General features: G+C 38.4%; 1 protein-coding gene across 2 annotated transcripts in view; it reads right to left on the reverse strand.

Annotated features, from left to right (window-relative positions):
• Positions 1-133: 133 nt before the first annotated feature.
• The window catches only part of arhgap45a (Rho GTPase activating protein 45a), a 65624-nt gene continuing 48682 nt past the window's right edge, over positions 134-17075 (reverse strand). The window contains exons 15-23 of one of the 2 annotated variants that reach the window (XM_079819681.1): positions 16964-17065; positions 15975-16073; positions 14124-14287; positions 13851-14039; positions 6441-6578; positions 4794-5032; positions 3342-3564; positions 3214-3265; positions 134-765 (exon numbers count right to left, since the gene is read on the reverse strand). In XM_079819681.1, coding sequence (XP_079675807.1) covers positions 512-765; positions 3214-3265; positions 3342-3564; positions 4794-5032; positions 6441-6578; positions 13851-14039; positions 14124-14287; positions 15975-16073; positions 16964-17065 — 1460 coding nt within the window. In that variant the 3' untranslated portion in view covers positions 134-511. The remainder of the gene's footprint in view (positions 766-3213; positions 3266-3341; positions 3565-4793; positions 5033-6440; positions 6579-13850; positions 14040-14123; positions 14288-15974; positions 16074-16963; positions 17066-17075) is intronic. The other variant, XM_079819682.1, reaches the window with a different exon arrangement.

The following is a 17075-nucleotide window of genomic DNA, read 5'->3' on the forward strand; positions in this document are numbered from 1 at the left end:
TCATGAAGCTTCGAAGCGTTATGAATCAGTGAGTCGATTCAGCAGTTTGAATCGCCAAATTTCAGCAGTTTGATACGCGATCCGAATCATCATTCGACTCACTGATTCATAACGCTTCGAAGCTTCATGATGCCGTGTTTTGAAATCGTCATCACTATGTAAGTCGTTATTTAGGGGTTTTTTGCGCACAAAAACTATTGTCGCCGATTCATAAAGTTATTGTAGAGCCACTGTAGTGAGATGGACTTTGTAACGACGTCTTTAGTGCCTTTTAAGGGTCTTGAGAGTGTAAAGTGCATTGAGCCAATGGAGGCCTTTCAGAGCCATCAGATTTACACTAAAATATCTTAATTTCTGTCTGAATATGAACGGAGGTCTGACGGGTGTCCAACGACATGAGGGTGAGGAATTAATGACAGAATTTTCATTTTTGGGTGAATTAACCCTTTAATGTCTTTCCTCTGAATTATACACATTTCTAACTGCTTAAACTCCTCATGCCTCCCCTGTCTTACTGATCTGAGACCTGCTGGGAGCTGGTTTCCTCTGCGTGGTCTGTAGCGCTGGTCTGCTCTGGGATGGTTTCTGGAACGTGTGGGCTCAGGTCCAGACTCGCTCTGGGGCTCGTCTGCTCTTCCTCTGTGCTGGTCTCGCTCTCCTGACTCACCAGAGGGTGGCGCTGTCGGCTTCCTCTGACCGGCTCCTCCACATCAGAGTCTGAGTCCAGCGAACGCTCCTGAGAACCAGAGGAACCCACAGAATGACCTGAAGGAAGAGAAAACAGTAAAAAAAAAAATATATATATATTCAATTCAAATTTATTTGTATATCGCTTTTCACAATACACATTGTTTCAAAGCAGCTTTACAGAAAGTGCATTTCATAGATGTACATTGAAAAATGTTAGAAAGAGAATGTTAAAGAAAAATGTTAGAAAAAGTTAATCAATCATGTATTACTGTCCCATTGTCAGTGATATATATATATATATATATATATATCACTGACAATTTTTCTACAAATATTGCAAACTCCAATATTATGAAGATTTGACATCTATCATTAAAAAAAGATTAAGGCAATAAAACAATGAAAGAGCATTTTACAACTAAACTACTCAATTCTAATAACATTTAAATTCCTAAATCTAATATTAATTCACAATCCTATGGATCCAAAATATTAAAAATAAATATTAAATACAATTGTAACATTTCGGTAACACTTTAGAATAATGGTCATTAGTTAATGTATTAACTAACATGAACTAACCGTGAGCAGTACATTTGTTACTGTATTTGTTCATCTTTGTTAACGTTAGTTAATATAAATCCAGCTGTTCATGGTTTGTTCATGTTAGTTCACAGTGCATTAACTAATGTTAACGAGATTTTAATAATGCATTAGTAAATGTTGAAATTAACATTAACAAAGATTAATAAATGCTTTATAAGTGCAGTTCATTATTAGTTAAAGGGTTAGTTCACCCAAAAATGAAAATTCTGTCATTAATTCCTCACCCTCATGTCGTTCGACACCCGTCAGACCTCCGTTCATCTTCAGACACAAATGAAGATATTTTAGTGTAAAGCTGATGCTGAGAAAGGCTTCAGATAGGCCTCCATTGGCATTCAGTACATTTACACTCACAAGACCCATAAAAGGCACTAAAAACGCCGTTACAAAGTCCATCTCACCACAGTGGCTCTACAATAATTTTACGATGCGACGACAATAGTTTTTGTGCGCAAAAAAAAATCAAAATAACGACTTTATCCAACTTGTTCTTGTCTTCCGTGTGTCTCCACGACGCATGCGCGAGAATATGACGCAGATCCGGCGTTCGGGAATCCATGAAATGCACACTTAACCCCATTTTGAGAACTACGCCGAGACCTAAAGCACGATCAATGTAGAATTCAACAGCTTAGACACGCGCGTCTTCCTCTGCTTGTAAACAAATCTCTTCTGGGTCATGTGTCCGAACGCCGGATCTGCTCATATTCTCGCGCATGCGTCGTGGAGACACACACGGAAGACGAGAACAAGTTGGATAAAGGTGTTATTTTGATTTTTTTTTTGCGCAAAAAAAATATAGTTGTCGCATCGTAAGATTATTGTAGAGTCACTGTGGTGAGATGGACTTTGTAACGGCGTTTTTAGTGCCTTTTATGGGTCTTGTGAGTGTAAATGTACTGAATGCCAATGGAGGCCTATCTGAAGCCTTTCTCAGTCATCAGCTTTACACTAAAATATCTTCATTTGTGTCTGAAGATGAACGGAGGTCTGACGGGTGTCGAACGACATGAGGGTGAGGAATTAATGACAGAATTTTCATTTTCGGGTGAACTAACCCTTTAATGTTAACTAATGACCATTATTCTAAAGTGTTACCTACATTTCTATATATATATATATATAATCAAATTCCAGATCTTCTTAATTCCAAAACCCAAGCAACATTTTATAATATCAATTTTTAAAATGATAAATATTTATTCATTTTAATCACAATATTTCTAATATACATCAATCAGACATAACATTATGACTAATATTGTGTTGGTCCCCCTTTCGCTGACCCGTCGAGGCATGGACTCCACTAGACCCCTGAAGGTGTGCTGTGGTATCTGGCACCAAGATGTTAGCAGCAGATCCTTTAAGTCCTGTAAGTTGCGAGGTGGGGCCTCCATGGATTAGACTTGTTTGTTCAGCACATCCCACAGATGCTCGATTGGATTGAGATCTGGGGAATTTGGAGGCCAAGTCAACGCCTCAAACTCATTGTTGTGCTCCTCAAACCATTCCTGAAGCATTTGTGCTTTGTGGCGGTGCATTATCTGCTGAAAGAGCCACAGCCAGCAGGGAAAACCGTCTCCAAAGGCTGGACATGGGCTCAACAATGCTTAGGTAGGTGGGACGTGTCAAAGTAACATCCACATGGATGGCAGCATTAACTTCATGAGCAGTTTGAGCTCCAGTAGCTCGTCTGTTTGATCCAGCCTTCGCTCCCCACGGGCCCATTTTTCCGGCTTCTAACACAAACTCTGAGGACATAATGTCCCACCCACTAATGTTTTGCCTGATCAGTGTATATTCCAATACATTCCAGATCCGCTTAGTTTGCAAACCCAAGCACATTTATTCATATTATAAATGTAAAAAAAAATATATAATTTAATTTGTATTATTTCTAATATATATTTCTCTCACCACATTCCAGATCGGCTCTGTTTGGCTCTTCAGGAGTTCCAGTCTCACAGTCCTGTATGGAGCAGAACATGTGCATCAGAACCACGTCACACTCCCGTATAAACCCAAAAATGTGATCGTGTGCAGACCTGGCTCTGGGCGGGAGAGCTGACAGAGGAAGAGGAGATGGAGATGAAGATGTTCTGCTGGAAGACGATCAGAGCCTCTACGATCCGAGCCTGATGAGGGTAATCCACCAGAGATGAGAGTGACACCGTGGCTCCGGTGGGTTTGGGTCTCATCAGGGTCGGGCCGAACACGATGCCGAGATTACTAGCACTCATTTTATTATCTTGCTCCAACTCTGACACTCTGAGAGAGAGAGAGAGAGAGAGAGAGAGAGAGAGAGAGAGAGAGAAAACAAGAATCTGTCAACACTAACATTATAGTCATGTTTTATATTCCCAGCACACTTATGACAAATCTATAAAACGCCAGTTTGCATACTTGATATTTCAAGCAGTGACTATGTTAAACATTTATTTTTCATATTCATGCATATAAAATTACAGGACCTAAAATACATGCTGTCATATATGAAAATATAAAAAATAATAGTTCATGTCAATTGCCAACTTCTAAATTATTTTGCATGCCTTGTTTTTCATTTGTTTGTCTTCTGATCTCCTATGACTTTGATTTGACTTTATTATTAAAATATAAATAATATAATAAAATTGAATACTTAAACTATTAAATTATTATTAGATTGTTTGACTTAAATTATTAATATATTAAAACTTAAATACTCTGTAAATTAAATTATTTATATTAGATTTTTTAAGTTAGTATAAAATATTAGTAATTATTAATTCGTTTTCATTATTGAATTATTCAATTGCTGATTACTTATTATTATTAACACTTATTATAATTAAATAAAGTATCCCTCTAAGATTTAGTAAAGTTCCAGCATTTCTATAATTATGCTGACCAATATATTTTATGATGCATAAAAAAAAAAAAATAAAAAAATAAAAAATATATATATATATATATAGATTTATTCCTAAATCTAATATTAATTCACAATCCTATGGATCCAAAATATTAAAAATAAATATTAAATACAATTCTAACATTTCAATTGCTGATTACTTATTATTATTAACACTTATTATAATTAAATAAAGTATCCCTCTAAGATTTAGTATATATATAATAAGATTTATATATATATTTAGATTTAGAGTATCCCTCTAAGATTTAGTATATATATAATAAGATTTATATATATATTTAGATTTAGAGTATCCCTCTAAGATTTAGTAAAGTTCCAGCAATCCTATAATTATGCTGACCAATATATTTTATGATGCATTAAAAAAAAATATATATATATATATTATCATACAGCTCAGAGCAAGGTGTCAGTATTTAGACTCTCGTTAAATATTATACCTTTCATTTTAAGAATAATACAACTGAATATGCCATCAACATTTCTAATCGTAATCTCTCCAATGCCCTTCAGTTCCTGTGAATCCCTAGGGGTTTATAAACCCTCGGCCGCAGGTTATGAATCAGTTTTTGAATCTCACCTGCGCAGGTGCTGGACGATGTACTTCAGCGTGGAGATGTTAGTGTGTGGAAGCCGCTTGAGCAGCTCTCTGAGTTTCTGCACCAAGGTCAGCAGCTCTGGTTCTGTTTCTGACCCACGATCCACCAGCTCTGGGCCTTTCACCCCCTCACCGGCCTCTGAGCCGTCTGAGTTCAGGCTTTCCTTCGCTAGTCCCATCAGATCGTTATACAGACGGAAGGGCATGATGGGCTCTGGGAGCTGAGGAGACAGAGACGTAAAATATTGTCATGCATGTGAGAATCATCAGATGTGTTTGTGGCTGTTGATAAAGGTGTAATACAAGACTTCTCCACCATACAAATGTGTATCAAAAGCAAAAATGCTACATATTTTGTGAGAAAGTGTCGTTCTAGAGCAAGATAGGCACAATTTTTGGAAACAGAACCCCAAAATGATTTGTTACTCATTGCGCGGCTCGCATGGCAGTAGGCCTACATAACACGGAGAAATGATAATGCATTCAATACATATATTTCATAAAAACAAGCAGGGCTATAAAATAAACCATTAAAAACTCAGTGTCTGCTCTATTACAAATAATTTATATAAAAAATACCCCAAAACAGCGGCATTACAATATAGAAATACAGACTAGAAAGTATATTTAAACTTGCTCTGGCCTTACGCCCATGACTTACTGTGGAGTTGTCAATTTGGGCTGTTTTTCCAGCTTTTAATGGCGAATTTGCTCTTATAGAACACAATTTGTATTTATCTTGCCATTTATACGCCAAAATGACTTTTTACGTGCATATGATACGCATTTTCAACGAGGTTGAGTGGTGTGGGTTACGTTCCAGCATCATGAGCACAGAAAGCACGCCAGAATCCAGTTCACTTTCGCTCTTGAACAAACTATAACACACAGACTTATGCCTAAATGTCCGTTTTGTCGAGTATCCTCAGAAGAACAGTTTTACATGAGTTAAATAACGTCTCAAATTAACTTAGAGAGTTGTGATGAAATGGGACGTGTGTGACAGCGCACCAGATCTTAAAGTCACAGCAGCTCTAACTACTAATGAAGTTTGAAGCCTAATAAATGTTAAAAAGCCTTCAATTACACTGTAATGTTGAATGGCTATAATTAATGTTTAAAATGCGGGGGTTTGTCATAGAGACATCAGTATCAGTATCAGTGATACTGGCCTTCATTCATAAAAAGATGCCATTGAACATACATACAACGTCTTTGTTTTTTCTACATAAATTTTTCGTTTTACTGTGAAATTATTACATTATAAAATATGTTAAAAAAGTGTTTTAAACAGAAAAATGTGTGAATAATCTAGTTTAAAACAGCACTAAAAGAAAGTTTACATAAAAATATATTAAGCCTACCCACAATCTATCTATCTTTTGTATTTATTGCATAGCATATTGTATGTTCAGGGATGACAGACTGATAAGCAGATATGCTATTTATGACTGGATGTAACTTTTGAAACTTTGCCGTAAAAGTGGCTCTCCTATTGATTTTGTCCTATCAGTGTGGCTCTCCTGAAGAAAATAGCGAAGACCACTGCCATTTTCACTCACAAATCAGTCACAGGAAACGTCTTTACAATAAACACTTGTAAGAATGGAAGTGTAAGCTGTGTCTCACCTGTCTCAGGTAGAGCTTTAACACGTTGCTGATGTCATGTGGAGACGCCTGCGAGAGCTCCACCAGCTCTTTGCCGTTCTCAAATGCCTGGCACAGCTTTTCCACACGGGTCTTCACGCCATTCACACGATAGATTCCCTGAAGACGTGCAAAGAAAGCATTAACACTATAAAGCATCCTTTGATATGCAAATATCGAAGACCTCTAAAGGATCAAAACTGTCGCACACAATCTACTACATGCCGTCCGTCGTTTTTAGCAAGAAAAAGCCTTTAAGTACAATTGTACAAACGTGTCTTTCTGCCGTGAAATCTTTACTAAAATAACGTAGGAATATTTCAAAATGAACACTTGGGTTTACTTGATTATCCATACATCATTTATTAGAAAAATCATGTTCAAATGTGAGCATCAAATACTATATGATCATCAGGCTCTTGAGGAAGGTTTATTTGTTCATCTGTCTGCATTACATTGTGTTTTTTTAAGAGCTTTGATCATTAAACTAAGCATTTAAATATCATCTTACTAAAGCTGGGCATACACTGTGCGATTTTCGTCCTATCTCGAGCCGAATTCGGACTCGTGCAACTCTTTTTTGGGTCGGGCCGATTTTCAGCTTCATTGTGCATCGTTTGTCATGAGGTGTTAGTTATTATTTAATATTTACTTCATATTATTATCACGGGAAATGTGAACCCCATCATTTGACACAAAATGTATATCAAAAATCATGAAGGCGAGTCAGTGGATATCAAAAATCATGAAGGCGAGTCCGTGGATATCAAAAATCATGAAGGCGAGTCCGTGGATATCAAAAATCATGAAGGCGAGTCCGTAGATATCAAAAATCATGAAGGCGAGTCCGTGGATATCAAAAATCATGAAGGCGAGTCAGTGGATATCAAAAATCATGAAGGCGAGTCCGTGGATATCAAAAATCATGAAGGCGAGTCAATGGATATCAAAAATCATGAAGGCGAGTCAGTGGATATCAAAAATCATGAAGGCGAGTCCGTGGATATCAAAAATCATGAAGGCGAGTCAGTGGATATCAAAAATCATGAAGGCGAGTCAATGGATATCAAAAATCATGAAGGCGAGTCAGTGGATATCAAAAATCATGAAGGCGAGTCAGTGGATATCAAAAATCATGACGGCGAGTCAGTGGATATCAAAAATCATGAAGGCGAGTCAGTGGATATCAAAAATCATGAAGGCGAGTCCGTGGATATCAAAAATCATGAAGGCGAGTCAGTGGATATCAAAAATCATGAAGGCGAGTCAGTGGATATCAAAAATCATGAAGGCGAGTCAGTGGATATCAAAAATCATGACGGCGAGTCAGTGGATATCAAAAATCATGAAGGCGAGTCAGTGGATATCAAAAATCATGAAGGCGAGTCAGTGGATATCAAAAATCATGAAGGCGAGTCAGTGGATATCAAAAATCATGAAGGCGAGTCCGTGGATATCAAAAATCATGACGGCGAGTCAGTGGATATCAAAAATCATGAAGGCGAGTCAGTGGATATCAAAAATCATGAAGGCGAGTCAGTGGATATCAAAAATCATGAAGGCGAGTCAGTGGATATCAAAAATCATGAAGGCGAGTCAATGGATATCAAAAATCATGAAGGCGAGTCAGTGGATATCAAAAATCATGAAGGCGAGTCAATGGATATCAAAAATCATGAAGGCGAGTCAGTGGATATCAAAAATCATGAAGGCGAGTCAGTGGATATCAAAAATCATGAAGGCGAGTCAGTGGATATCAAAAATCATGAAGGCGAGTCAGTGGATATCAAAAATCATGAAGGCGAGTCAGTGGATATCAAAAATCATGAAGGCGAGTCCGTGGATATCAAAAATCATGAAGGCGAGTCAGTGGATATCAAAAATCATGAAGGCGAGTCCGTGGATATCAAAAATCATGAAGGCGAGTCAGTGGATATCAAAAATCATGAAGGCGAGTCCGTGGATATCAAAAATCATGAAGGCGAGTCAGTGGATATCAAAAATCATGAAGGCGAGTCCGTGAGTGGATATCAAAAATCATGAAGGCGAGTCAGTGGATATCAAAAATCATGAAGGCGAGTCCGTGAGTGGATATCAAAAATCATGAAGGCGAGTCCGTGAGTGGATATCAAAAATCATGAAGGCGAGTCAGTGGATATCAAAAATCATGAAGGCGAGTCAGTGGATATCAAAAATCATGAAGGCGAGTCCGTGAGTGGATATCAAAAATCATGAAGGCGAGTCCGTGGATATCAAAAATCATGAAGGCGAGTCCGTGGATATCAAAAATCATGAAGGCGAGTCCGTGAGTGGATATCAAAAATCATGAAGGCGAGTCCGTGAGTGGATATCAAAAATCATGAAGGCGAGTCCGTGAGTGGATATCAAAAATCATGAAGGCGAGTCCGTGGATATCAAAAATCATGAAGGCGAGTCAGTGGATATCAAAAATCATGAAGGCGAGTCAGTGGATATCAAAAATCATGAAGGCGAGTCCGTGGATATCAAAAATCATGAAGGCGAGTCCGTGGATATCAAAAATCATGAAGGCGAGTCAGTGGATATCAAAAATCATGAAGGCGAGTCCATGAGTGGATATCAAAAATCATGAAGGCGAGTCAGTGGATATCAAAAATCATGAAGGCGAGTCCGTGGATATCAAAAATCATGAAGGCGAGTCCGTGGATATCAAAAATCATGAAGGCGAGTCCGTGGATATCAAAAATCATGAAGGCGAGTCAGTGGATATCAAAAATCATGAAGGCGAGTCAGTGGATATCAAAAATCATGAAGGCGAGTCAGTGGATATCAAAAATCATGAAGGCGAGTCAGTGGATATCAAAAATCATGAAGGCGAGTCAGTGGATATCAAAAATCATGAAGGCGATTCAGTGGATATCAAAAATCATGAAGGCGAGTCAGTGGATATCAAAAATCATGAAGGCGAGTCCGTGGATATCAAAAATCATGAAGGCGAGTCAGTGGATATCAAAAATCATGAAGGCGAGTCCGTGGATATCAAAAATCATGAAGGCGAGTCAGTGGATATCAAAAATCATGAAGGCGAGTCAGTGGATATCAAAAATCATGAAGGCGAGTCCGTGGATATCAAAAATCATGAAGGCGAGTCAGTGGATATCAAAAATCATGAAGGCGAGTCAAAAATCATGAAGGCGAGTCAGTGGATATCAAAAATCATGAAGGCGAGTCAGTGGATATCAAAAATCATGAAGGCGAGTCAAAAATCATGAAGGCGAGTCAGTGGATATCAAAAATCATGAAGGCGAGTCAGTGGATATCAAAAATCATGAAGGCGAGTCAGTGGATATCAAAAATCATGAAGGCGAGTCAAAAATCATGAAGGCGAGTCAGTGGATATCACGCAATGTGGGCGAGAGTCGGTGAAGTCAGTTATTCACTACAGAAAGTTAAAGTCAAATCTGACGAGCTTTCGCCGCATTCTCACAGAGAGATAAATCTACTTTAACATATGCTGATAACACAGCCTATAACTGTCTTCATTTATATTATTAATATTGCTCTTGTGGCCCATATTGTGGAAAAAATTACAAGAGAAGTATAGGCCCATTTCATGTTGTTTTTGAAATAAAGCTGCTCTTACTTTCTGATAATAATACTGATATCATTGCAGTGTTCTGAAATATTATAGACTGATAATCATGTTAATTATAGGTCTATAATTCCTTGTTTAATTGGGCAAAATGTTTTTAACCCTCTGGTCCTCTTCGTTTTGGGGTCACACTTGTCTCCTTCGCGGTCAAAAGTGACCGTAGCCTTAAAATGTCACCTTTTTTTTCTTCAGGAAAACCAATGTAATATATTTTTGTTCAATAATATTTTTTTTTATTATTATTTCGAATGTTTAAGGGATTCTATGGTACTATGCAATAATTATACAATTTTAATGAGCAATTTTTTCCATTAGAATATAATTTTTTTTTTTATTTGAATTTTCCCCCCAAAATGCAACATTTCACATTACAATAGAGTGCAGGCCTTTAAAATAAATTTCTTTAAGTGAGAATAGCGCCTTCTGGAGCCGTAAAAAAAAAAAAAAAAGTGTAATGTCGTGTAACCATCTGTAGGCTATAGCTTTTTTTTTTTTTCAATAAATGCAGGCTTGCCTGTTAATTTCTCTCTCTCTCTCTCTCTCTCTCTCTCTCTCTCTCTCTCTCTCTCTCTCTCTCTCTCTCTCTCTCTCTCTCTCTCTCTCTCTCTCTCTCTCTCTCTCTCTCTCTCTCTCTCTCTCTCTCTCTCTCTCTCTCTCTCTCTCTCTGTATGTGTGTGTGTGTGTGTGTGTGTGTGTGTGTGTGTGTGTGCGCGCATTTCAGCGAGAGAGTCACTTTTGTATTTTTTTTTTATTTATTGATTTTATTTAGCACATTCTCAAAATTTCCTGCTGCAGTCTTACCTGTTCATTTCTATGTGTGTGTGTGTGTTTGTGTGCGTGGGTGTGTGTGTTTGTGTGTGTGTGTGTGTGTGTGTGTTTGTGTGCGTGGGTGTGGTAGTGTGAATGTCTAATTTGCACTCTTGACATTTTAAGTGTCGCCCCTTCATTGCTGTGCACTTTTTTTCTGCACAGTGGCTGATTTGTAGTTTGTACCACCAAAAGTTTCTCTGAGTTTTCATATTTTTGCGTATTTCCCATTAATTTCCTATGTCGGTCATTTTTGACCGCGAAGGAGACAATTGTGACTATTTTTTTTACGACCCTTTAACATATCCGAATCATCTCCTTGATTTTTTTGTGTGTTCACATAGCTAATGCAACAAAAGTCACCAAGTGTCATCCCATTCCGATTAGGCAAAAAAATGAAACATTTCAAAACATAAAAGTTTACGGTCATTTTTGACCGAAGAGGATCAGAGGGTTAAAGAATGAGGAGTAAGCTAATCTATCTATTATTTTATTATGCAACGTGTTGATTATGCATTGATGCGTTATGAAATTATTGCGGGGGCAAATTGAATGTAATATCAATTTAATAATAAAAGTAGGTCTACCCTAATAATAATAATAATTTATATACATAAATTGTAAATGCTAAATCCTCTTGATATCGACAGCTGAGGCATTTGATAGGCTCTCTCTATAATAACCCATGGTATATCGTCGCACTATAGACACGGGGGTTTTATTGCGCATATTTCACTCGTACAGTGTGAGCAGACAAGTCGCGCACGACGATCCACACAGTGTGAGCACATAAATCGTGAGCTTTGGCTTTTATATCGCATAAGATCTACTCGTACAGTGTGAGTAGGAAACCTTGCTGAAATCGCACAGACATCGCACAGTGTACGCCCAGCTTAAGACATTATTGGCATGCATTTTATGTGGCTGTATTTTAAGTATCTGTTATAAAGATCCCATTGAGTGACATTGCAAGCTATCAACATTTCTTCTTTCTTCTTGGCCATGTAAATATCAGCAACTGTACTCAGTTTGGGCCCAGTTGTTTTTTCCTCCTCAAGTTTTTTTCGGCTATTATTTAATATGTCAGGCTTTACAGGGTTCAAACTCTTTTGAGAGTAGTGAAGTTCAAATCTGCAAAACTGGGGAATTGTTTTTTGCAACCTTGTCCATTAAAACAAGTATATCAGTCCTTCCAGAAAAATGCGGCTTTTTTGTGATTGTTGCGGGCAAAAATCCTTGATTATGCGGCACGTTTTCTTAAAAAATGCAAAAAATTAATAAATAACTTCCTGTTTTACAGATGTCGCTATACAAAACAGACATTTGAGTGCTTCCAATGCACAAAGTGCCATCTCTGAAAGGGTTAGGTCACCTAAAAATGAAAATTCTGTCATTAATGACTTCCCTTTATGTTGTTGGACACAAATTAAGATATTTTAGTTGAATTCCGATGGCTCAGAAAGGCCTCCATTGGCACAATGTACACTCTCAAGACCCATAAAAGGTAGCCTACTAAAGACTAAAGTTACAAAGTCCATCTCACTACAGTGGTTCTACAATAACTTTATGAAGCGACGATAATAGTTATTGTGTGCAAAAAAAACGAAATAACGACTTATATAGTGATGACTGATTTAAAAACACAGCATCATGATGCTATGAATCATCGAGTCGATTCATGATTCGGATCGCGTGTCAAACTGCTGAAATACGTGACTTTGGCGATCCAACCCGCTGAATCGACTCATTGATTCATAACGCTTCAAACCGCTGAATCGACTCATTGATTCATAACGCTTCAAACCGCTGAATCAACTCATTGATTCATAACGCTTCAAACCGCTGAATCGACTCATTGATTCATAACGCTTCAAACCGCTGAATCGACTCATTGATTCATAACGCTTCAAACCGCTGAATCGACTCATTGATTCATAACGCTTCAAAGCTGTGTTTTGAAATCAGTCAGCACACAGGGAAACTGCTTTGCTCTTTTGCTGTTATTTTTGTTGGCCAATGGGAGTTTGTGCTTCATCATGGTTTCACCGGTATCTATGGTTTCTCCACGGGGTTTGCAGCTTTTTGATGACGTTCGCGTCGGGTAATCACGTCACTTCAAAACGTTCCCATGGCAATAGGCGGAAATGGCGGCTCTTGTGTGAAGTAAACGAAAATTTTTCAACTTTCTGCTAATATATATGACTTTTTTTGCAACGAAAATGCGGGGATTATGAAATCATGATAGCCCCGCATATTTTGCACGCGGAAATAGGCAATTTATGCGGCGAAAGTGCGGCGTATTTGAAAAAATGCGGCCCCCGCATGAATATGCGGACTTTGGCTGATTATGCGTTAAATCACGCGATCGCATAATCGCGTTTTTCTGGGGGGACTGGTATATCATGAAATTATGGGATTTATGCAAGCATATAATGTATAAAGTTGTTTATTTTGCTGTTTTACTTCAAATTAAATTTGCAAATGAAGCAATGAGCGAACAATGTGTGTGATTTGTGTGACTTGTGCCACAGTGCACCTTCTGTTGGCTCGGACCAGATGGGATAGCCTTCATTGCCCTCGTGCATTGATGAGCCTTGGGCGTCCAAAACCCTGTCCACAGTTTGTCCCTTCTTGGACACTGTAGGTAAATTCTCACCAGTGCTGACCGGGAGCAACACACAACCCTTGTCGTTTCAGAGATACTCTAAATCAGTTGCCCTGTCATAACAATTTGGCCCTTTCAGATCTTTATTCCTGCCCATTTCTGATGCATCCATCACTGATTACTTGCCATCTAATCTACCCAGACCTCAATATATGGCCTTGTTAGATGATCAACGATATTTGCTTCAGCTGTTTTGGTACATTTATAATGCATTTATCAGAGGTAAACATTCAAACCAATCAGATAGAGGCAGAAAAGCGTTATTCTTTCCCAAGCTATCCTCTCGTACCTTCATTTTGAGTGCTCTCCTCTCGATCTCTGTGATGCATTTCTTGATGATGAAGGGAACACCCTCCACATCGCCCTGCAGGACCTGAGAGAAATCCCGTCCGAAGAGCTGCAGACGACCCTGGAGCTTCTTATGACCACACTGGATGGCCAGAGACTCCAGACACTTCTTATGACACGCCAGGAAACACTAACACACAAACACACACAGTCAGACACTATCAGATCAGAACAAAACGAGAACTGAATTGAATCAACAATACAAACGTCTCACCTCCTCACATTCTGCGCCCTGGAAATAAACGTAGCTGTCACATTCTCTGCACTTTGATGGCGTGCGTAGTTTGCGCAGCCGATGGGTTTTTGCAGCTTTGGACAATCCCACATTTTTGAAAGGTCCAGTGGGCGCCGCGCTTTCAGGTTCAATCCCATTTATACCTAAAACACAACAAACATCCAGATACACTCATCTTATATCCTTACTATATACTACACTAGATTGACTCAATTAGATCTCTTCTAAATATTTATTGTTTCCCCTAGATGGCAATGAGTTTAAGGCAGGACACCACAGATGAATAGGGTACAATGTTTAACTAATAGATATCACTATAATTCCCCAGTAGATGATCGCAGGAAATTATGAACATATTCTACATCCCTTAATAGTACCCCATAGCTAAGTTAACCACTACAACAACTACCTTACTAACTATTAATAAACAGTAAATTAGGAGTTTATTGAGGCTGTAGCTAATAGTGAATATGTGTTTCCCAGCTAAATTGTGACCAAAACGGCATTTAAAGATATATATATATATTGCATTTAAAACATATGGGAGCAAACAGATAAAGTGTAATAAAATCAACACTTAAATGTGCATTTTGGATGCTTTCTTTCTACCAGTTACAGTGGGGCAAAAAAGTATTTAGCCAGCCACCAATTGTGCAAGTTCTCCCACTTAAAAAGATGAGAGATGAGAGAGGCCTGTAATTTTCATCATAGGTACACTTCAACTATGAGAGACAGAATGAGAAAAAAATCCAGAAAATTACATTGTCTGATTTTTAAAGAATTTATTTGCAAATTATGGTGGAAAATAACTTATCGTCGTGTTTGGAGGAGAAAGAATGCTGAGTTGCATCCAAAGAACACCATACCTACTGTGAAGCATGGGGGGGGGGGGCATCATGCTTTGGGGCTGTTTTTCTGCAAAGGGACCAGGACGACTGATCCGTGTAAAGGAAAGAATGAATGGGGCCATGTATGGTGAGATTTTCAGTAAAAACCTCCTTCCATCTGCGAGGGCATTGAAGATGAAACAGGGCTGGGTCTTTCAGCATGACAATGATCCCAAACACACCGCCCGGGAAACGAAGGAGTGGCTTCGTGAGAAGCATTTCAAGGTCCTGGAGTCGCCTAGCCAGTCTCCAGATCTCAATCCCATAGACAATCGTTGGAGGAGTTGAAAATCTGTGTTGCCCAGCGACAGCCCCAAAACATCACTGCTCTAGAGGAGATCTGCATGAGGAATGGGCCAAACTACCAGCAGCAGTGTGGAAAAACCTTCTGGAGACTTGCAGAAAACGTTTGACCTCTGTCATTGCCAACAAAGGGTATATAACAAAGTATTGAGATGAACTTTTGTTATTGACCAAATACTTATTTTCCACCATAATTTGCAAATAAATTCTTTAAAAATCAGACAATGTGATTTTCTGGATTTTTTTTTCTCATTCTGTCTCTCATAGTTGAAGTGTACCTTTGACGAAAATTACAGGCCTCTCTCATCTTTTTAAGTGGGAGAACTTGCACAATTGGTGGCTGACTAAATACTTTATTGCCCCACTGTATAAGCAAAATCTTAAAATTGGCCAGTGCATGACAAACACTGGTTTTGTCTGTGGTGTCTTGTCTTAAATGGAGAGCAAATCGAGACTTTGGCTTAAGTCTCCTGGTTCTCAGATGTTTCTCTTTAGAAAAAGACCCCAGTAATCTCACATGTGTTTCCTCTGGAGTTTCAGAAGAGATTGTTTCAACAGGACACCCAAGTCTGGGGCAATACAACAGTTCCTCTGGGTATTTATATTTAATGTTTTCTTTGGACTGTAATCTGCCACTCACTTTGTTCAAACGGGGTCATGGGGCCGTCTCTCTCCTCTAAATCTTCATTGGACGACAAGGTGGCTGCAGAAACTGGCCGTGAAGGTTTTGAGATGTCACCTGAGAGCAAAACATTATAAGATATAATTGTTTATAAAAAAGTTTTTATTACTGTCCACCATCCTGAGGTGTTGAACTGAGATATATCAAAGGTTTCCTTTATGTGTAGACTAAATGATTGTGTGTATTTTATATATGGGTCTATTTTTTGTGTAGATTGTTATTAAAGTCCCACTGAAACTGCTCCAGCTGTTAGCAGCTCCTCCCTTTTTTTGAAACAGCCAATAGCGTTTCCTTAATAACAGTTTGACTAGAGCCTTTCTGTTTGGTAAAGCCACAGTTTCCTCCGTTTCTCATCATAATCTCCTCCATTTTGCTTTGAAATACAGCGTTCTGAGCAGAATTTAAATAGGTCCGATCTGAGGGCTGTCCCCCCTAAAAACCATGCTGAGTATTGTAAATAATATAACAATATATACTTCAAATAAATGTGTAACTAGTAAAACAATACAAACGCAAATGGGACAAAAAATATGTTTTAGGTTTAGAAACATTTTTTTTTTGTGGTACACATATCCTTGCAAGTACGATTTTGGCTATATTATTTGTGTCCCCTTCAAAAATTGCTCTATTGTCCCCCCCAACTGTTAGATGAAATTTACGCCCCTGGTGAAACCAGACTTAATTCGCCTCAACTGAAAGCATCACATGTCTGAATTGTTTCCTATCGCATGTATACCAGCTTATTCCTAACATAGTCATACTAAACGCTTAAAAACTTCAATTTTGGTTTCAGGGGGCCTTTAAGTTGTTGGTGTATTTAATACTGATGTTTCGCTGTAAGAGCAAAATAATTCAGCATTTTTAATGGCAATTGTCTTTAAGAATCTGTAATAATGCTGAAAGGTCAATAAAACAATAAACCGGACTGATCTGGTTTGGTTTCCTACCTGTGCTGGAGGTCGGGGAGCCCAGTCCACTTCCTGGACCAACACTGTCAGTGTCACTCAGTGTGGATGGCCAGGACTTATGAGCTTGATGATGGTCTCTACCTGCAATGAT

This window comes from Gobio gobio (genome assembly GCF_949357685.1).
Source record: "Gobio gobio genome assembly, chromosome: 6".
Classification (NCBI taxonomy): domain Eukaryota; kingdom Metazoa; phylum Chordata; class Actinopteri; order Cypriniformes; family Gobionidae; genus Gobio; species Gobio gobio.